The 21,973-nt window shown below is 44.6% G+C and overlaps 1 protein-coding gene across 2 annotated transcripts in view; it reads right to left on the bottom strand.

Annotated features, from left to right (window-relative positions):
* The window catches only part of LOC144680031 (desmocollin-3-like), a 34,006-nt gene extending 14,144 nt beyond the window's left edge, over positions 1–19,862 (bottom strand). The window contains exons 1-6 of one of the 2 annotated variants that reach the window (XM_078541127.1): positions 19,736–19,862; positions 9,646–9,739; positions 6,152–6,354; positions 3,407–3,535; positions 3,143–3,298; positions 1,171–1,315 (exon numbers count right to left, since the gene is read on the bottom strand). In XM_078541127.1, coding sequence (XP_078397253.1) covers positions 1,171–1,315; positions 3,143–3,298; positions 3,407–3,535; positions 6,152–6,354; positions 9,646–9,739; positions 19,736–19,783 — 775 coding nt within the window. In that variant the 5' untranslated portion in view covers positions 19,784–19,862. The remainder of the gene's footprint in view (positions 1–1,170; positions 1,316–3,142; positions 3,299–3,406; positions 3,536–6,151; positions 6,355–9,645; positions 9,740–19,735) is intronic. The other variant, XM_078541128.1, reaches the window with a different exon arrangement.
* Between the last annotated feature and the right edge of the window lie 2,111 nt (positions 19,863–21,973).

Genomic DNA, 21,973 nt, shown 5'->3' with positions numbered 1-21,973 from the left:
ACACAAGAGGACATGGCTTTAGGGTGAAAGGGGAAAGGTTTAGGGGGAACATTAGGGGGAACTTCTTCACTCAGAGAGTGTTGAGAGTGTGGAACGAGCTACCATCTGACGTGGTAAATGCGGGCTCACTCTTAAGTTTTAAGAATAAATTGGATAGATACATGGATGGGAGAGGTCTGGAGGGTTATGGACTGGGTGCAGGTCAATGGGACTAGGGGAATAATATTTTGGCACAGACTAGAAGGGCCGAATGGCCTGTTTTTCTGTGCTGTAGTGTTCTATAGTTCTAAAGTATTTAAAAATTATGAGATAGGCATCTGGAAGAGATTCAATAAGTTACCTAGATATTACACCCAGGGCAGGGCAGATCAATTAAAAACAAAACCGAAACGCTGATAGCTAAAATTCAGAAGCTGTTGTTTTACGCAGGAATTACGGCACAGAAACAGGCCATTCGGCCTAACTGGTCAATGCTGATATTTCTACTCCACATGAGCCTCCTCCCACTCTATTGGCTTATCCTTCTGTTCCCTTATCTAGTCTCCAGTTGGTTACCAAAAAGAACACAGGACTAGTAGATGCAGGAAGGATGTTCCCGATGGTGGGGGGAGTCCAGAACCAGGGGTCACAGTCTGAGGATACGGGGTAGACCATTTAGGACTGAGATGAGGAGAAATTTCTTCACCCAGAGAGTGGTGAGCCTGTGGAATTCGCTACCACGGAAAGTAGTTGAGGCCAAAACAGTGTGTGCTTTCCAGAAGGAGTTAGATATAGCTCTTGGGGCGAAAGGGATCAAAGGACACGGGGAGAAAGCGGGAGCAGGCTATTGAGTTGGATCATCAGCTACGATCATGATGAATGGCGGAGCAGGCTCGAAGGGCCAAATGGCCTACTCCTGCTCCTAGTTTCTATGTTTAGTAGTCTCCAATATCTACAATTATGATATCGATAACTGCAATTAATGCCTTTCAATTATAAAAGTCTTAAGTCAATGCGCCCTTACAACTGTGGAGAGAAAAAGAGTTAATGTTTCAGGTCGACAGGCCGTTAAAGCCAAAATGTTAACACTTTCTCTCCGCAGGTGCTGCCTGATCCCTGCTGTGCTTTAAGCTTTTGTCGCTCTTGTTTCAGATTTCCAGCAACTGCAATTTTCAGCTTTTGTATCCTTACCAACTGATGAACCTTCAGCTACATACGCACTGAACTCCTGTTCAGTGAACTCAGGGGTATTATCGTTGACATCAATAACTTTCACAGTCAGGGGAAGAGGATCTTCAGGTAAAAATCCCTCCCTGGTTTTTGCCCTTGCAATCAGCTGAGGAATGGAAAATGAGAAGCTGTTACAACTTGTCTGCAATAAACGTTATTCTTTTTTCACAAGTGCATCCAAAACAAGTTGCGTAGGGGAGGTAAATTTACTAAAAAGGACATCACCTGAACTCTTAAGTCGTCGTAGGGTTTTGCTCCCTAGCACTTAAAATAAGAGCAACGTTGACAGAATATATCAGGAGAACTAATCGAACTATAGAAAGTTGCAGCACAGGAGGTGGCCATTTGGCCCATCATGTCTACACTCGCCCTTTGTTTCAGCAATCCAATGCCCATCTCTCCTCATAGCCCAGTAACTTGTAATACTTATTCAAAGCTATCTTAAAACATGCCTTTACCTGTGAAAAAGCATTCCATACACCAACAGCTCACCAAGAAAGATTCTCCAAGCTCCCTCATTTAAAATGATTATTTTTTATTCATGTCCTCATCTCTCCATATATATCTGCAATTACTCTTACTGATCAGTGTAGTACACTCTCCTTTTGAATACCCAAAACGGTACACACTGTGGTCTAAACAATGTTTTGTTCCTTTGTAAAAATTAATCATTAACCTTGGACTTTATGCTGCTATTTAAAATGCCTAAAATTCCCTTCGCCATTTTTATAGTTTTATCTGCACTTTCAGGGGATAACACGTTTAAACCCATAGGCCTCTGTTCATCCACACCCTTCAGTATTTTTCCATTGAATGTATATTCCTGCTCCTCAAAAATTCCTCAAGGGGTATAACTTTGTGCTTAACCACGCTAAACTACTTCTGCCACCTGCCTGCCCATTCCACTAGCCTCTCTAGGTTTTTCCTGAAATCTTTTCTCTGCGCCCTGCATTTATCAAACCTACTTTTCGGTTATCCGGTTTCAAAACTATTCACCCCCAACCTGGCTCTTTGAAACAGCGTCATCGCATCTTCTACGTTCACCAAGTCAGGTTCAGCCTCGGATTAACGGCCCACCCTAAGGATGGAACCTCTAGATTATTTGAAGTCCATGGAGGAGGAGCTTTGAGACCACAACCTCCTGACTCAAGGGAAAACATGTTACCTACTAAACCACAGCTGACACCCATTATAAAAATAATAATTATTAAATCTATTAAACTGTCATAATATGCGAGATAGCAGGATGATATTACTAGAAGGGAAGTGTGTCATGTGATCCAGTCTCAGTTTCACTTTGGCCTGTGAGCAGAGCACAGCACACAGCTTCGTTGGCACCTTCAAGCTTTCTACCTTTGTATAAATGTTATGTGCCTAGTCCAAACAAATGAGCCCACAACCTGTTTCCCCAAATCCCTCGTGAGTGATTGGAATCATTATATAAAAAAAACACACTAACACGACTTGGCTTTAACAAACGAGTGCCGTCTGTCCTTGATTAACAAATGCATTTGTAAACATTCACTAATTGAATTATGGATTCTAGAAGAGCCTAAAACTGTGGCTTGATTTAAGGGATGATAGTTCTATCTATTCTATTCTACTCTTCTCTCTCAGTAAAAGATAATGGCCCGGATTTTGTGTTAATAACAGCAACGAGACTATGCAGCAAATCGAACAGCAATTTCTGGGGTCCATGTTCAGCTCAGCATGGAAATCTGGGCATTGCTGTTGGCGAGAAGCAGCTGCACAAGTGGTGAGCACCACTCCTTCAGCATTGAGCGCAAAAGTCAGGCCACCACTTTTACTAATCTCAAGCCGCGACATAACTCTTGCATTTGAGGATCTTCAGCTAAAGAAAAGGGAGCACATCTTCCTGGATGAATCACTTTTTGCGAGTGCAGAAAAAAAAAGGGCCATCAGAGATGCTTACACGAAACACGGGGTATTCTTCGCGATCCACAGGCTTCAAAACGTATATTTTACCAGTGTTGGGTTGGATCTCGAAAATACCTTTTGGAGCTTCATTTACTCCTTCACCACTTAATTCGTAGATCAGTGTATAATTTTGCTGATACTCTGAATTTATCTGAAAAGATATGAAGAATTGAGAGCCAATTAAAGTTTAACACAATTTACATTTTTGTCCTTCATTTAACTGAGGTCAGTTTGATTTTAACAAACGATGGCAACTTACAGTTTGAACATACTTGGGGAAAGGTCCCGGGGAATTCTCGGTGATAGAAAATGGAGGTGGTCTCCATCGCCTTTTCTGACGCCGCAGTATAGCTGTGCGGCGGACTCGAGCAAGCTGTCCTACTATTGACTGAAAAATATCAAGCACAACACAGGCAACGTTAATTCGATTCATCTATCGTCTCTTTCACAGCCAATGAAGTATTTTCTGAAGGAAAGGCAATGCTGTAATGGGGGAAGATCATGACATAGCTGTAATGTCACTGGACTAGTAATCCAGAGGCCCAGGTTAATTATTTTTTTTAATTCATTTCCAGGACGTAGATCTCGCTAGCTAGGCCAGCATTTATTGCCCATTCCCCAATTGCCCTTGAGAAGGTGGTGGTGGTGAGCTGCTTTCCTGAACTGCTGCACTCCCTGTGGTGCAGTTAGGGTGCTGTTAGGAAGAAAGGGAGTTCCAGGATTTTGGCCAAGCGACAGTGAAGGAACGGCGATATAGTTCCAAGTCAGGGTGGTGAGTGTCTCGAAGAGGAGCTTCCAGGTGGTGGCGTTCCCATCTATCTGCTGCCCTTGTCCTTCTAGATGATAGCGGTCGTGGGTTTGGAAGATGCTGCCTAAGCAGCCTTGATGGGTTTCTGTAGTTCATCTTGTAGATGGTACACATTGTTGCCACTGTTTGTTGGTGGTGGAGGGAGTGGGTGCGTGTCAATCAAGTGGCTGCTTTGTCCTGGATGGTGTCAAGCTTCTTGAGTGTTATTGGAGCTGCACTCATCCAGGCAAGTGGGGAGTATTCCATCACACTCCTGACTTGTGCCTTGTAGATCGTGGACAGGCTTTGGGGAGTCAGGAGGTGAGTTACTCGTCACAGGATTCCTAGCCTCTGACCTGCTCTTGTAGCCACAGTATTTGTATGGCTAGTCCAGTTCAGTTTCTGGTCAATGGTAACCCTCAGGGTGTTGATAGTGGGGGATTCAGTAACGGTAATGCCATTGAATATGAAGGGGTAATGGTTAGATTCTCTCTTGTTGGAGATGGTCATTAGCTGGCATTTGTATGGCATGAATGTTACTTGCCACTTGTCAGCCCAAGCCTGGATATTGTCCAGGTCTTGCTGCATTTGGACATGGATTGATTCAGTGTCTGAGGAGTCGCGAATGGTGCTGAACATTGTGCAATCACCAGCGAACATTCCCACTTCTGACCTTATGATGGAAGGATAGTCATTGATGAAGCAGCTGAAGATGGTTGGGCCTAGGACACTACCCTGAGGAACTCCTGCAGTGATGTCCTGGAACTGAGATGACTGACCTCCAACAACCACAACCATCTTCCTTTGTGCTAGGTATGACTCCAACTAGTAGAGAGTTTTTCCCCTGATTCCCACTGACTCCAGTTTTGCTAGGGCTCCTCGATTCCACAAATGCTCTGGGGACAAGGGTTCAAATCCCACCACAGCAGCTGGTGGAATTTAAATTCAGTCAATAAAATCTGGGATTGAAGCTAGTCTCAGTTTCACGGGCATCATGGCTATCATCAACTGTGTAAAAACCCACCTTGACTCACTAATGCCCTTTAGGGAAAGAAATCTGCCATCCTTGCCTGGTCTGGCCTACATGTGACTCCAGATCCACAATAATGTAGTTGACTATTAACTGCCCTCTGAAATGGCCTAGCAAGCCACTCAGTTCAAGGGCAATTAGGGATGGGCAACAAAGGCTGGCCTTATCAGCAATGCCCACATCCAATTAAAGAGTAAAGAAAAGTGCAGGAAATACAGCTACCAATTTTCACACAGCTAAAGCCACACATCCCACAGCATTGAATTAATTTTTTCTTTCCCTCCCATAAACAAATTGGTGTCAGTTGAGGGGACATGCATTGACAAGGACACCAGAGAGAACTCTTTTATCCTACAGGTGTGTACCATGAGGTCTTTTATACCCACCCGAGGGGGCAGATGGAATTTCGGTTTAACGTTTCATCTGAATGACAGTACCTCAGACAGTGTGGCACTCCCTCAGTTCTACCCTGGAGAGCCAGCCTGTGGACTAGACTCCAGAGAACTCCTGACTCAGAGGCAAGAGCACCACCCACTAAGCAACAGATGACACGACATGTTTATGACTCAGATATGAAAAATATCAACACAGAATTATTGCAGTATTAGCCCTGGGAGCGAAGACGAGAGTTTCAGTCTCTTGAAATCTAGTGGGGAGTGTGCGTCAGACGGGTAGAGTGGTGTAATCTCTCCCTCCTCCTCCCCCCTCCCATTGCAATCCAGCCTCTTAAATCCTGGGCTGTCTAGTGCAATATCCACATTCAATGGAAGTGGAATGATCCATGGCCGTTGCATCTAGACAGCCCTGCTAGCGTACAGTGGTCAGGTTAATGCCCTGGCCACCTAAATAGGGACTGTTTTGCAAACAACCCAGAGCCCAGTCCACTGGATGCAGAAGCAGTGTTCCTTTCTCATACAACCAACATGGTCGAGGAAGAAAATAGCTAAAAAGCATCGCCTCCTGTTGAGCTTAGCCGCGTTAAAATCTTGCTAAATGTTTTGAGTTATTTAAACATTTCTGAATTCTGGGATTGAGGTTACATTCAGATCAGCCATGATCTTACTGAATGTGGAGCAGGTTCGAGGGGCCGAGTGGCCTACTCCTGCTCCTGGTGCGTATGCTTGTATGAGCTTGTATTGACTGACCGGAATCATGGTGGCAGGGGTTGAAAGGAGGAAGTTGCTCACCTGTGGATCCGGTTGGAACAGCAATCGGACATGAATGGTGCACTGCACGGGTGTCACTGGACCTTGCAGTTCAATGTCAAAGGTCCGTTGTTGACCAATGTGGAGATCGTGAGTTGCATATAAGGAGCCATCAAGCTTCACAGCAAAATCTGGGTCATCAGTGCTGATTTGTAATGTGTCTTTTTGACAACATTCTAAATCCACTGTATAAAAAAAACATTTAGGACAGAAAAAAATGGTCATTTTTAATTCAGTATTTCATTGTTTATGATGCATCTAAAGGCTATTCCTTGAAGTATCTTCCACCACAGTGTGCAATGTAGTTAAACAGTAACAATACCAAATCTAACTTACAGCTAAAAAGGTGAAAGGCATAGAGTGAGATTGGGATCAATGGACACATTTTCAAAATTACTGGGACAGTAACTAAAAAATTAGGGAAAACAGAAGTCTTCAAATCATTTCATGTGTGTACAGCTGAGTTAGGGTATATTCCTCAAGTAAAATAGATAATGGGTAGGGAAAGCATGAAGAAGAGAGGACAGGCAAAGAGGCAAAGTTAATTATGCCTTCAGCTGGTGTGTGGATGACAAGCAATAGTCATGGGTGATGAACATGGAACATGACCCCATGTTCCTCCAACTCAAGAGGTGCGCATGCTACCCACTGAGCCTTGGGAGTCTTAAAGATTCACACAGCTGGATTTTATACTCCCCCACTGGCAGGTTTGAAGGTGATTGCAGGGGTCACTTCGAAAATCCAGCAAATGGCCTTCCCACGACCTGACTGAAAGTTTAGACGACCAGGCAGGTGGTCTGCCCAGCCTTGGGCCAACTGAGGTCTTCAATGGACGCTTAAGGGTCTCATCTCAACACCAGTATTTTACCCGCTGCAAAGGGGAGGCCCACACCACACAGGTGCCCAGGCAGCTCAGACTGGTGTCAAAACAAGAGAGGGGGGCCTCCATTGGCCATATTGGAGAGCTCCCCCAAAGTGTCAAACCCCCTTTAATCTTCACCCCTGGCCTCTTGAACTCGGTCCACACAGCCTCCACCACTGTCACCCCCACCCGCCACTCACCGAGACTCCCACCCCCCCGGACTTATCTGGGCTTCTCAGAGTGGTGGGACTGCCCGTCATCCCCTCCCAGCTGGGATTGCAGAGTCGTCAGCCATCCGATTGCTTGGCAGCTCTCATGGGTGGGATTTCCTCCCAAAGTAGGGGGCAGAAGCCTCACCTTAAAGCAATTAACACCGTTCCCAGGAGAGACAGGGACTGCAACACCCCATACAATTCAGCCAATGCGTATACATAACGTTAATCTTGCTGAATCATTGCTTTAAAAGTCCCATGAGCAGAGACGAGAGTTCAAGCCTCCACATGCTGGCTTGGCATCCGATGGGGTATTCGTGTCAGACCAGAGCAAAGCAAATTCATCCCCACCCCTCCCAATGCAACCCCACAGCGCAGAAAGTCAAAGCTACACCTTTTGAATGCTGGGCTGGCAGCAAGTTGGATACTTATGTCCAATGGGAGTGGACTGGCTGACGCCCATTATATCCAGAGAATCCTGCCTTTAAGAAGATAGCTTTCTTACCTACAGTCACTATTTAGAGTCACACAAATCAGTCAACAGCTTACGCCCATATATTGTCTTTAACATAAAACATCATAAGGCTCTTCACAGGGGCATTACAGAACAAATGTTGCTACCAAGCCTCATAAGGAGGTAAACGGACAGATGACCAAAAATTTTGTCAAAGAGGTAGGTTTTAAGGAGGGTCTTAAAATGTGGAGAGTGAGGTAGAGGGGGAATTACAGACCTCAGGGCCCAGGCCACTGAAGGTGCAGCCGCTAATGGTGCAGTGATTAAAATCGGGGATGCTCAAGAGGCCAGAATTAAATATGTGCAGATATCTTAAGAGGGTTGTTGGGCTGGAGGAGATTAGAGTTGGTGGGGGGGAGCCGAAGGATGAATTTGAAAATAAGAATGAGGTAAGTAGGATCAAGGCAAGACCTCGAACGCTTAGCGTCCACGGTTTCGCACAACTGCACAGGTCAGCCCTTTCAGAAGGAAAGAAGGGGAAATGATTAAATTGACATTGAAAAAGTAACCACACTGGATTTCCAGAATGTTTGCTAATTCATGATGGGACTGCCCGAGTGGTAACTGTCGAATTTCTACTGACTCTTTCCCCGCGAAAACAAAATTCTCAGCTCGAGAATATGCTCAGGCAAAAAGCAAGCTGAACTCAACAAGGTTTTTTTCGTTACTTTTGGACCCAAGAAGGAATTTTTAACCCAGCCCATCTTTCCTGTTGAATCAAATCCCGAAATTTTGCACGTCACAGTAAAAGCGTTTCATTGGGTTAGTCGAGTTAAGCTTCCTCGAATTACAATACTTCTTTCCCGGACTCTTTTTTTTTTTAAAAAAAAAAAGAGGATTGTTGTTGTTTAAAAAAAAGGTGGTGCTCGGAAAGGCCCGGGCGCCATTTCAATTCACGTGGTAATTTGGCTTTGGCAGGCGGTTTTCCAACCGGGATGTCCCCTCTTGTGGCAAGCCCTCCCTACTTATCCAGGCTGGGGGCACCCGTAATGCTGGCTTCCCTGCACCAGCGGCATGTGTTGGGTGACAAGAAAGGACAAAGGTCAAGAACCAGCACATCAGAGGGGTCAGTGAGAACTGTGGGACCATCGAAGAAAAAGCAGCCGCCAAGAATTCGAAACGGCACGGTCATCTGCTGCGGGGTGGGGCGGGGTAAACGATGACACGCGGTGAAGCGAGTGATGGAGCTGGGACTGCCAGGAACATGGGTTGGGGGGGAGGGGGGGGGAAAGGGCTACGTGGACTGCAGCGATTCAAGAGGGCAGCTCACAGCCGCCTTCTCAAGGGGGTAATTAGGGATGGGCAATAAAATGCTGGCCTAGCTCGGCGACACCCACATCCCGTGAAAGGATTTTTAAAAAGAAAGGAAGGCCACGCCCAAATGGTGCGGCAAGAGACTTAAACCTGGCGGGGTTGGAAAAGGAGTGGGTGACTGACAAGAGGAGATGGGGGAAAGATGATCAACCATCATTGTGGCAACCCCCACCCCCCCGGAGTAAAATGGAAGAAGCAGGAAGAGAACAACAATGACTCAGGAGAGACCTGGGGAGTTTCAAATTCCACCAAACTAATTTCCCCATTTCCATCCTCGCCACCACAACAACAACAATTTGCGGTTACAAAGCACCCTTTTAACACAGCAAACCACCCCATGGGGGCTTCACCGGAGCAGTGTTATTAAACTAAATCTGACGCCGAGACACATAAGGGGATATTACGATAAGGTGACCGAAAGCTCAGTCAACGAGGGTGGGTTTTTAAAAAGGAGGACAGATCGAGGGGCGGAGGGGTTTAAAGGAGGTAATTCCAGATCTTAGGGCTGCTGAAAGCACAGCTGGAAGGGACTGAGCGATGAAAAAACAGATGTGCAAGAAGTCAGTTGCGTTACCTTTCGAAATCACTTGATTTTTTTTAATCTCCTGACTCGGTACATTTACGTCAATAGATTTGCTGATACAAGTATCTCCAAAGCTTGCGAGAGTCTAGAAAAAAAAAAATATAATTTATAATCCAATGAAATTAAATTTAGTTTCAAAATTTACTTAAGCGCTCTCAAGTGCTGCATTGGGAAACAGGGAAATAAAATACAAGGATCAATGCACCATCATTTTTACATGGATTAAACATTTGATATCATATTTTTAAAAAGTGAACAAAGACAGAAATGCTGGAAATGAAACAGAAAGAGAAAATTCTGAAGACACGGTGTCTGGTCAGCATCTGTAAACTGAAAAGATGAATTAACATTACAGAAGTGACCCTTCATTTAAAATAACTGGGGAGTAAAAGAACCCCTTCATGGGACTGAACATGTCACTTTGATTTATCTAGCCTCACAGTCATGATCCTAAGATCCTTCCTTAACAAACCCAACATGATGCAGAGGCTCCTTTTTGTTCAGGAGACGCCCCTTTGCATCGCCATCCTTCTTGGACCCTCCTGTACCCCATTCCCCTGTTTTGCCCAGCAGATGTCTCCTCCAAAGCTGATGATGCAACATCAGCCACCTTAGTTTCTTCACTCCCCTTACTTTACCTTTTGCGCAGAAAATGTAAAAGCACCAAATCCCTCAATTCCAATCCCAACATTTGCAAACCCGCCGGAGTTGATACAATGGTCACAGCAGAGGGACCTCAACATAGCAAAGGCTGAACACCAACTATATTATTCATCCTCTTGCCTCTCTATGGATCCTTGGCACATGTGGATCACTACCCATTTCCCAGACTTGTCAGCCCAAGACCTTGCCTCCCCAGACATCATCCCATTTTAGTTACTCAACATCATACCCTTCACTGTCGATGGGTCAAAATCCTGCAACTCCCTCCCTCACAGCACTGTGGGTGTACCTGCACCACACGGACTGCAGCGGTTCAAGAAGGCAGCTCACCACCACCTTCTCAAGGGCAATTAAGGATGGACAATAAATGTTCACCTAGCCAGTGACGCCCACATCCCATGAATGAATAAAAAAAAACCCTCGTCCCAAAATTCAGATACAAACTACCCTGGTAGGCATTTGAACATTTGCTTCAGTCCCTCCAAACTACTAAGTTCACAGATTTCCACAACTAATTACATTATGCTGCATGCCACACTACTTTATGTAAAGGCTCCATTTTCCTCCCCTGTCCTGATGACTACTTCTGAAGCAGAACTTCTAAAACGTCATTTTTCCTCAGCCAATATTTCCACCACCCGCCTCCACCTCAGCTGTGCCAGACAGGGCCCTTATTGTGTCTATCCCATTTCTTATGACTACACACTCACTCACTCAAAAGGCTTTCACCCTCCAGACCATTTCCCACCTTTTCCAAAAGTAACATATCTACGTCACCCTCTTTCTTTTTCCTTTCGGGAGTGGGAGGGGTGAATCACATGATACCCTTATCTACTATGTCACCATTTCAACCTCCAGCCACCCGTACCGGGCATATTACATTGCAACCATAGCTGATGCAATTTCTGGTCATTGACCTCGTCCTACTTTGCTGCCCAGAACTCAAGCAAACAAACACTCTTTCTGCAAGAGATGACAATTTACATTGCCTTTCTTCCAAATTACTCACATTCCAGGGTAGGAGTTATGAAGTGTGAGCTGAGGCTTGCCACATTAACTCTACTCCAGGGATTTCCAAACTGTGGGTCATGACCTCCAGTGGGGTCACCAAAACAGATTTTGGGATCACGAGCTGAAGGCAGCAATGGAGCTCGGACTGAGTTTTGACCTTTGGCTTCCCACACTGACCAACCAAGTTCACCACAGGCCACAAAACAGTATTTAAAATCTTCCTCCTAGGTGCTCTGCAGCCCCTTTGTATAAACACAGAATTAAAAACCTCAGATTTTAAGCTCCTCTATTTTCTTTGGAGTGGGGATGCAAGGAGGGTCCACCTGCACATGGGAGGTTACACAGGAACAGGAGTAGGCCATTCAGCTCCTCCAGCCTGGTCTGCAAGGGAGGCATTACATTACAGCACAGAAACTGTCTGCAGTAGTTTTTTGTTTTTACTCAGGTCCATGCCTGTGTTTATGCTTCACAAGAGCCTCCTCCTCCCACCCTATCAGAATATCTTTCAATTCCTCTCTCCCTAATATGTTTATATAGCTTTAACTGCACCTATGCGCGTCACCTCAACCACTCCCTGCGGCAATGAGTTTCACATTCTCACCACTCTCTGGGCAAAGATGTCTCTCCTGAATTCCCAGCTAGATGTATTAGTGACTACGTTATATTATTGGCCCCGAGTTATGGTCTCTCGTGCAAATGCAAGCATCTCCTCTACATCTAACCTATCCAGCTCTTTCATTATCACCTCCATTGAGTCACTCCTCAGATGGATACATATGTTTTTGCCATGTGGATTCATCATCATAAATAGCCTGCATTTTTCCTCATCAGGCATCTGTGCACACGTCTGGAATTTTTTGTTTTATTTCATATTACCTGCACTCCCAAGTCTTACCTCTTTAAATGCTTGCACCTTTCATTACCATGGGCTAATTTCACAACATTTTGTTTTATTTAAATTGTTTTAATTACTTTGGGAAAATATTCTTTCTATCTCACCATCCCACCCAGCAGTTTTTACAATACAGGATCGAAAGACTTTTTTTAAAAAATTTGTTCATGAGGTTGGGCTGTCACTGACTAGGCCAGCATTTATTGCCCATCCTCTGAACAAGGACAATTAAGAGTCAACCACATTGCTGTGGGTCTGGAGTCACATGTAGGCCAAGCCTGGTAAGGGTGGCAGATTTCCTTCCCTAAAAGGACATTAGTGAACCAGATGGGTTTTTACAACAGTTAGCAATGGTTTCATGGTCATCATCAGACTTTTTATTCCAGATTTTTATTGGATTCAAATTTCACCATCTGCTGTGGCAGGATTCGAACCCAGAGAATTACCCTGGGTCTCCGGACTAGCCCAGTGCTAATACCACTAATCCACCACCTCTTCCCTTCACTGAAGGGCCTTCTCTTTCCCCACTATTGCAAAATGATTAGAGGTGCATCAGAGTTGGCAACACTTTATTGTCTTATCTCGCTCTCCATCTTTCCCCACCCCAGCCCTTGTCTTTTCTTGAGCCATATTAAAGGGTGCCTCATCTTCAGCTCTGATGAGCTCATACTCAAAACACTAATCTAATTTTTCTACAAGAGTATTGCCGAAAAAAGGAGAGACATGCTATCAAAAGTTCTTTGTCTTGCACTCATCAGGACAGCCCTCAAGGAAAACCAACAGTAAAGGGACCAACAATTTATACTGCATGAGAAGAGTGCTGACTGGTTGGCAAGCTACTGAATATAGTTTCAACCTAAATGCTACAATTTGTTCTTTTTTGGGAGATTAACGAGAGATATATTGTTCTGCTGAATGTGCCACAGGTTTGCTCCTGATTTGTGCATCCGTGATTAAAGCTGGAATTTTTGGTTTTAAATAAACTTTTATTAAGGAATACCTGGCAAATTTAAAAAGATTCCAACGTCCAAACAGTGACTGATTGTTTAAGTAAGCCTAATCTTTCCTTTTTTTATATTAGTTATAGCCTTCAAGCAGACTTTTGGACTATTGTTGAGTCACCTCACCCCTCACAGCCCCAAAGCTTCAGATTCAAGTTGGTGCATTGACCAACCTTCAGCGAATCCAGTCAAAATGTTTTCACAATCTTACAATTATGGTTTAACTATGTTCTCCCATGTTTAAAGAGTGAGAGAATTTTATGACCAATTTCAAGTGCCAAGGGATGGGGAAAGCCAGAGAGTGTACCATTTCAAAGTTAATGTGCTGACTACTGCCCAGGAATAATACAACGCGTGCAGATCTTGCTGAGGATAGCAGAGCAAAGCGTACAACACAATTTTTAATTTGCGCTGATTACATACCAGTTTGTAGGTAAATTATAAATGAGAATATTGCGGTGCAGATGGACATAAATCACCAAAGGCTAGTACAAACAGTAAACTCCCCAAAAGGCCAACTGAATGTTAGCTTTTACCTCAAGGTGCCTGGATTACAGACGTGAGGAAGTATTTTGTTTTCTTCATTCACAGGGCGTGGGCATTGCTGGTTATGCCAACATTTACTGCCCTCCGCTGATTACCCGAGAAGCAGCAGCCTATAGATACATGGATGGGAGAGGTCTGGAGGGTTATGGACTAGGTGCAGGTCAATGGGACTAGCGGAATAATATTTTGGCACAGACTAGAAGGGCCGAATGGCCTGTTTTCTGTGCTGTAGTGTTCTATGGTTCTAAGTGAAGGTACGCGCACAGTGCTGTGAGGGAATGGGCTTCCACGATTTCGACCGAACAAGTGATTTTATTCTATTTTTTTTTAAATCAGGATGGTGTGCGATCTGAAGTGTCGTGTGGTGGTGCTAATGTTCCAGTGGCCTGCTGCCCTTGCTGTTTCATGTTCCTCTGGTCAGGTCCAGTCAAGGTACTATGTTCAATTCTGGGCACAGACTCAAAGATGTGCTAGCCTCAAGTGGAGTACAGCACAGTCTTGCAAGAATGATACCAGGGCTTAAAAAAGGTTACGTTAAGACCAGTTGCACAAACTTAGCGTGCATTCCCAAGATTATGGAAGATTTTATTTTTGGCAGGGGTGGGGTGATGATCTAATGATCCAATAACATCAAGGAAATTTTCAACAGAGTAAATATAAAGAAGTATTTCCTCAGATGTGTCAATCTATAATTATAGTTTGAAAACAAAAAGCTAAAAGCTACTGCGGATGCTGGAAATCCAAAACAAAAACAGAATTACCTGGAAAAACTCAGCAGGTCTGGCAGCATCGGCGGAGAAGAAATCAGTTAACGTTTCAAGCCTTCATGGCCCTTCGGCCAGTTCTGCCGAAGGGCCATGAAGGCTCGAAACGTTAACTGATTTCTTCTCCGCCGATGCTGCCAGACCTGCTGAGTTTTTCCAGGTAATTCTGTTTTTGTTTATAATTATAGTTTGTTGTTACGAACGTGAGGCTTTATATCACAGTTATGTTTTAACCTGTCTCTTTTAATTTAAGTTAAAACAGAATGCCCTGGAACGGTGAGAGGGAAATGGTGTGAAGTTGGGCTGTACTCATCCCAGCAATAAGCCTGTGAGACCGAAAGTTTCTTTCATGGGTTGTGGTTGTCACTGGCAAGGCCAGCATTTCTTGCCCACCTCTAATTGCCCTTGAACTGAGTGGCTTGCCAGGCCATTTCAGAGGACAGCCAAGAGTCAACCACATTGCTGTGGGTCTGGAGTCACACATAGGCCAGGCCAAGTAAGGGCAGCAGATTTCCTTCCCTAAAGGGCCATTAGTGAACCAGATGGGTTTTTACAACAATTGACCATGGTTTCATGGTCATCATTACTGAGGCTAGCCAGGTTATTAATTGAATTTAAATTCAGATTCTGCCAGCTGCCATGGTGGGATTTGAACTCTGGGCCCCTGGATTAACAGAGCGACATTGCCACCGCACCACCATCTCCCTGAACCTAGTTGCCGTGGGGTCGGGGGGGGTGCCAGGCCAAACCTTATTCAAAGTCGGGAGCAAGCTTTAACACACGGATACAAAGACTGACGACAGCTGGCCTTACTGCTACACTCTCACTGACTCAGTCAGTCAGGCGAAGGAGTTGGAAACAGATAACCGACAATAGGCTCAGCAAGGCTCCTTCGACAGCACCTTCCAAACCCACAACCACTACCATCTAGAAGGACAAGGGCAGCAGATAGATGGGAAAACCACCACCTGGAAGTTCCCCTCCAAGTCACTTATCATCCTGACTTGGAAATATATCGCCGTTCCTTCACTGTCACTGGGTCAAAATCCTGGAACTGTGGGTGTACCTACACCACATGGGCTGCAGCAATTCAAGAAGGCAGCTCACCTCCACCTTCTCAAGGGCAAACTAGGGATGGACAATAAATGCTGGCCCAGCCAGCGAAGCCCACATCCCGTGAATGAATTTTTTTTAAAAAGGTGCCGCTCTGCCAAGCAAAAGAATTGGGCTGCTTTTGGGTTAACCATCCAGCGAGGGCTGGCGAGGGTCGAACCCATCTTCGAGGAAACAAGGATGGTGAAGAGTTAGAGCCTACGGAATCATCAGACAGAACAGTACAATGGAGAGTCCATTTTCATTTAATACTCCAAGGGCTGTGTGAAGAGAACTTGCTTTAAAAGGGACACTGCGAGATTGGACTTGGCAAAGCAGGGAGGAGGGATCCTGTTAACCCCAGGAGGAACTGGCCTTTAAACTGAAGAGTACATGTCCACAGAGAGTGCAGTATGATGCGTGTGGGGTGTGGGTTTTTCTGTTATGTTAGTAAGTTCAAGGAGGATACCTTTTCTGTCGTTTATTTTGTAAGCAACTGATACATTAATGTTTAGTTGGCTTGTTACAGTAAAAGGTCTTTAAAAAAGTGAAATCTTGTGTAATTCTTGTGGGAATTTATTTCTCCTTTTAAAAGTTATCAGTCTCCACAAGGATCGTAACAATGTCCATTTAGCAGTGAATCAGAAAGTAACTTTTCCACACATTGTAAAAGGGATCGATCGGAGTGGTTGGGACTGTTTTTCTTGGAGAAAAGAAGGCTGAGAGGAGACTTGATAGAAGTGTTCGAGATCCTGAGGGGTATCTGACAGGGTAAATAGTGAGAAACTGTCCCCACTCAAGGGAACATCAAGAACTAGAGGGCACAGGTTCAAAATAATTGGCAAAGGAGTAAAAGGGGTGTGAGAAAATCTTTTTCACCCAGGGGGTGGTCGGAGTCTGGAACAGACTTGCTGAAAGGGTGGTGGTGGAGGCAGGTTCAATCGAGGCGTTCAAAAGGGAATTGGATTGCTACCTGAAAAAAAGAGAGAATGTGCAAGGTTACGGGGATAAGGCAGGGTGCGGGACTAGGCAGAATGCTCTTTCAGTGAGCCAGCGCAGACGCGATGGGCTGAATGGCCTCCTCCTGCTCTGTGAAGATACTGTGCTCCCCCAAAAGGCTGCGAACGCGGGGTCAGTTGATATTTTCAAGACAGAAATCGATCGATCGTTGTTAAAGGTACCAAGGAATATGGAGCAACAAAAAAAGAGTAATTTAGTTTGAGGGACAGATCAGCCGTGATCAAGTTGAATGATGGAACAGGTTCACGGAGTTGAAATGGCTTACTCCTGTTCCTATTTTGAGCAAACAAAGGACATCAGCAGTGTCGTCAAGGTGGCATCTTCTCAAAGGCGATTGTGACGGGGCAAGTAAACGTTCACCCACATCTCCATGAACGCAGTGCCAAGGTGGCACTGTGGTCGTACAGTGGTGAGCGCTCTGCGTTATGGCAGCACCAACCTCAATTCGAATCGGAGTAGCAGCTTACATCCCACGAATGAATAATTAAAAAACAGACACACCATAGAGAGTTTGAATATTGAAAGGGATTGTGCTGCTGCCCATCATAGCGTAGGATTGGCCTAGAATTACAGGGGCAATTTTTTAAAGAAGAAATTCAAGTATTTGCATTCAATTTAAAAAGGAGGAAATATTAGCAGCAACATCTTAAACTTAAATTGTATTTCTCAAAGAAGCAACATTTACTACCAGGAAGTTGCCTCGTCTCATCAAAATACATTTTAAAAAAATGTTAAAATATAAAACAAGATTAAATTTAAGAACAAGTAAGTTTGCAAAATAATAACGACACAAAATCAAACACTCATTTCTTCCCTAAAGGACATCAAGTGAACCAAATGGGTTTTTTTTTAAAAAAAAACAAGCAATGATAGATTCACGGTCACCCTTACTTTATATTATATCCAGGTTTTATTAGTTTAAAATTCCACCAGCTACCATGGTGAGATTTGAAACCCATTTGCCTGGGACCTCAGGGTTACAGCTCCAGTGACATTACCACGTTTGCACAAAGAATAGAAACTTAGAGAAAACGTGTTAGTATTTTTGATTGAGAAATTATTCTGACTAGAGGTTTATACAAAGTGCTGGATTATCCTGGCCCTGTAGAGATTGGGGGCAGATGGGCGGGGGGGGGGGGGTGGTAAGCCTCATCAGGATGGCTCACTAGGTGAATTTTCACCACTCGAGATGCTTCCCAGGTGGGGTGAGGGTGGTACGCTGGCATTTGCCCACCGGTGAAGCACTCATCCCACACACACCCTGCGGAGGCCACCAGCTCAACGGAGGCAGACTCCCTGCAGGAGGCCATCAGGGTCAGAGACTCTCAAGCCCCAGCAACCAGGCCACTGGCATTAAAAAGTCCGTGCGTGGCCCCCAAACAACTCCTCTGGGGGGGTGGGGTGGGGGTGGGGGGGGGGGGGGGGTGCCGGCAGCCTCCAAGGGCTGCCTCCGCAACTGAGGACACTCGTGGTGGCTGACCTGCCTCGGCAGCGCCAGCCTATACCAGCCAAGGTCTGCCAAGGCTCCAGAAACTGCGGCCAATTAGGAGTAAGACTGTGCCACCAGCCTTGCTGCCAGTAAATGCCAACTCCGGACTCCCACTCGGTCCTGATGTTGGGGTTTTTGAAACCCAAAAGAAAATCCAGCCCTTAGCATCAATACGTACAGAAAACAAAAAAAAAAAAATCGCCAAATATCAAGCAACAGGAATATCAAGGGGCCAAGATCAATCACATTATGTCAGAGACACAAAACAATTATAAACTCTAGCTGTCTATTTAAGTAGCCCCAACACTCCTATAATCAAATAAACCATATGCTTCACAGGAAAACCATATGTCTGTATTAATAGCATCCAACAATAAAATGTAGTGAATATCAAAATGCACAATATTTTACACAGCAACCAGGGCAGAAACTAAAACAAACTACAGAAAATTTCCTTGTGGTTCAGAGAATTATATCTGGATTTTTTTTTAAAATGAAGCTTTTAATTACTCTAGGGAGAAAAAAAAACAGAAAATGCTGGAAAAATGCAGCTGGTCTGACTATCTGTAGAGAGAAAAACAGAGTTAAGGTTTCGAGTCTGTCTGTCTGACCCTTCTTCAGAGCTAAGTGCTTTTATCTAATGAATCGAGTGTCCTTTCACAGGCCAAGTATAACAAAAAGCAGAAAAATACTGATATCGTGGGATATTACAACAGTTGTAAATTCTATTTTTACACAGACAAAAATTACCATCTCATGCTTGGTTTTCTTTCCAGACAGGCATCAAACAAAAACTTTATCAGGATCGCAACCTCCAACTAAATCTTAAAAACTGGGCAAAGAGTCACAGCAGATTGGCAGGCGTGTTTAATGAATGGCTTTACAAAACAAAGTAACACTGGCAGAGCAGACCAGGTGGTCAAAAAAAACTACTTCACACACATTGAAATGTACTTTGAACAATCTACATATGGGAGAATAATGCAAATGAATATTGTAAATAAAATTTGAAATTTTAAGTGAGTGGGGCACTCAAGGGTGCTACATATTCTCTTGAAAGAAATTCAACTGCACCGCCCTTTTAAGATGAATTTATGCTGTTAGGAAATGTGCTTTTGTAAATTTTAACGAATGAAGCATATTATTTTGAAAACAAAACTGGAAAACACAAGACGACAAAAAGACCACAAATAAGCAGTTACGTAAGCATGAATGCAGGGTTAAATCTCAAGTGGGAGTTTTGCTCGGTTCGGTTTTATTTTAAAAATGTATTAATCCGAAGTAACCTTAAATCAAAAAATAAACAAGACCCCGAATCATTCGCTGATTTTCACTTTAAAGAAAAAAGCCCCCTATCATTTAAAATATTAAATAAAGACAGCTGAAAACGTTAAAGAGTTACTGTCTCCCTTAAAGTTTAAACTAAACCAATCGCCCTTCGCTGGTAAATAATTTTAGATCAATAATTAATAGAATTAAGAGCGCTCGTTTACAAATTTCCAACAGTTTATAGTGAAGACAAAAAAAAACATAAACAACCCCTGAATTTGTTTTTTTTTCAATAACATCCTTTTGAGAAGAAAAAGTGAATGAAACTTCTTACCAGGAGGAAGGTGGTGAGCAGAAAGGCTGCTCTCTGAGCCGCTGCCATTTGCCTGGGATCTCGACTCCACTTGAACTGAACGGGTGGAAAGTGGCTCCTGGGTTTTTTTTATGGGAGAACACCTCCAGGGGAGGGAGGGGTGTGTGTGCTGGGTCCAAAAAAAATATTGTGTGAAGTTTCTATGTACGTGTAAAAGAAATGAGTAAAGTTTCAGTGTCTATGTAAAACTGGGTGTCCAGTTTCTGTGCTAATGTGAAGAGAGTGTAAAGTTTCAGTGTCTACCTGTAGGAAAAACAGTGTAAAAAATGTGTGAAGTTTGGGTGCACATGTGTAAAAAAAATGTATAAAGTTTGCTGTGTATGTGTTTTTAAAAAGTGTGAAATACAGGTGTAAAGTTTGTGGCAAAGAAGTTTTTATTCCTCTCTAAGTAACTTTTAAAGTAGACTACCTTTCCCTCCCCTTCTCTTATCCCTTGCTGCTTTCTCCACAGTCTGACTCCCCGTTTTCCCTCTGCCGGCTTTTAGCCTCTCTGTCTATGCAGCTCCACCCACCTTTCCCCTCTCTCTCTCTCTCTCACTCACTCACCTGGACAAGGCTCCAGGTGAGCAGCTCCGTGAGGGCGGGGCCTCAGGTGAGCAGCTCGGTGAGGGTGGGGCCTCCCCTGCCCCACCCCTCCCTCTCCCCCTGTCCTGCCCCAGCCCTCCCTCACCCCATGAGTCACCGGCAGGGCAGAGCCCAGGTGACACTCTCTGTGTATAGTCCCGTCTCCATGGTGACGATGGAACAACGGGTTTGCCTGGGTGCCTCTCGGCTATGTGAGCCAGCGAGAACAAGGTGCCAAGCAAGTTCGTCAAGGCAATTTTTTTTTTTAAAAAGTGTGCCCTAGGTCACAAGCTGCTTAGGAGAGATGAGGAATACCGTTCCACCCATCTTTAGGGATCTAACAAGATCAACCCTAAACTCACCCATTGCTGCATAGTGACCTGTGCCGCTGAGGGTGAGGGGAGCTAACGTTGCCCCCTTATTTGTTAGTCGGTGAACAATATATCTCAGAAACTAATATATCATTGTGTTCTGGGTTGCAGGCGTTTCTGTAAATCCACAAAAAGACTGCTAGCTGCAAAACCCTCTAACTTCATTGTATCATATTTACAGTTACAAGGACACCCTACCCTAGCTTCTGACCATGCTTACTGTCCTGAAGTCCAGGACAGCACGAGCGTATGTCGCTTCCTCCCATGACATCACAGGCTTTTACAGTTAACCCTTAATGGAAGACTTAGCCTAACATACTGCATTATACTACATCTCTTCCCCACCCCCCCCCCTCCCACCGCCAAGTCTCTGTTCGGACTTCAGTGTTCTCTGACATTCTGAGAAACCCTAATGCGTCAGTCTCCTATGGGGAATCCTCTTTTTGCTCTTTTAGGTAAACGCTGTTTTCTTCCTCTCTCCAAGTTCTCCCCTCTCTCTCTCTCTGTCGCCATGTTCCCCTCACATCAATAAGCTTTGTGGTGCCTTCACAAGTCTATAAGACCATAAGACATAGGAGCAGAAATTAGGCCATTCGGCCCATCGAGTCTGCCCCGCCATTCAATCATGGCTGATAAGTTTCTCAACCCCATTCTCCCACCTTCTCCCCGTAACCTTTGATCCCCTTACCAATCAAGAACCTATCTATCTCGCTCTTAAATACACTCAATGACCTGGCCTCCACAGCCTTCTGTGGCAATGAATTCCATAGATTCACCGCTCTCTGGCTAAAGAAGTTTCTCCTCATCTCTGTTCTAAAAGGTCTTCCCTTTACTCTGAGGCTGTGTCCTCGGGTCCTAGTCTCTCCTACTAATGGAAACATCTTCCCCACGTCCACTCTATCCAGGCCTTTCAGTATTCTGTAAATTTCAATCAGATCCCCCCTCATCCTTCTAAACTCCATTGAGTATAGACCCAGAGTCCTCAAACGTTCCTATCGCACCTAGTTTCCCTCGTCTTTGTAGGGGATAAGGCATTTCTCATTCTCATGTCAGCCTTCTGGACAGTGTTGAACAAAATTCGAGCTAGTAGATGGTCCAGGATCACCTGGCTCAGTGTCTCTTTTCATTTGTGATGATTGTGACCTTTCTGGCCTGCTTTTCACACTACTGCTCAATTGAAACCAAAGGGAGCAGAGTTGGAGGGCGGAGTTCCAGAGCGGTGAGTATAAAAACCTTACCTCGGGGATTCGCGGCCTAGTTCCAG

The sequence above is a fragment of the Cetorhinus maximus genome, chromosome 4 (genome assembly GCF_964194155.1).
Source record: "Cetorhinus maximus chromosome 4, sCetMax3.hap1.1, whole genome shotgun sequence".
Classification (NCBI taxonomy): domain Eukaryota; kingdom Metazoa; phylum Chordata; class Chondrichthyes; order Lamniformes; family Cetorhinidae; genus Cetorhinus; species Cetorhinus maximus.
The sequence above is the reverse complement of the archived record's forward strand: the minus strand, read 5'-3'. Positions and strand labels throughout refer to the sequence as shown.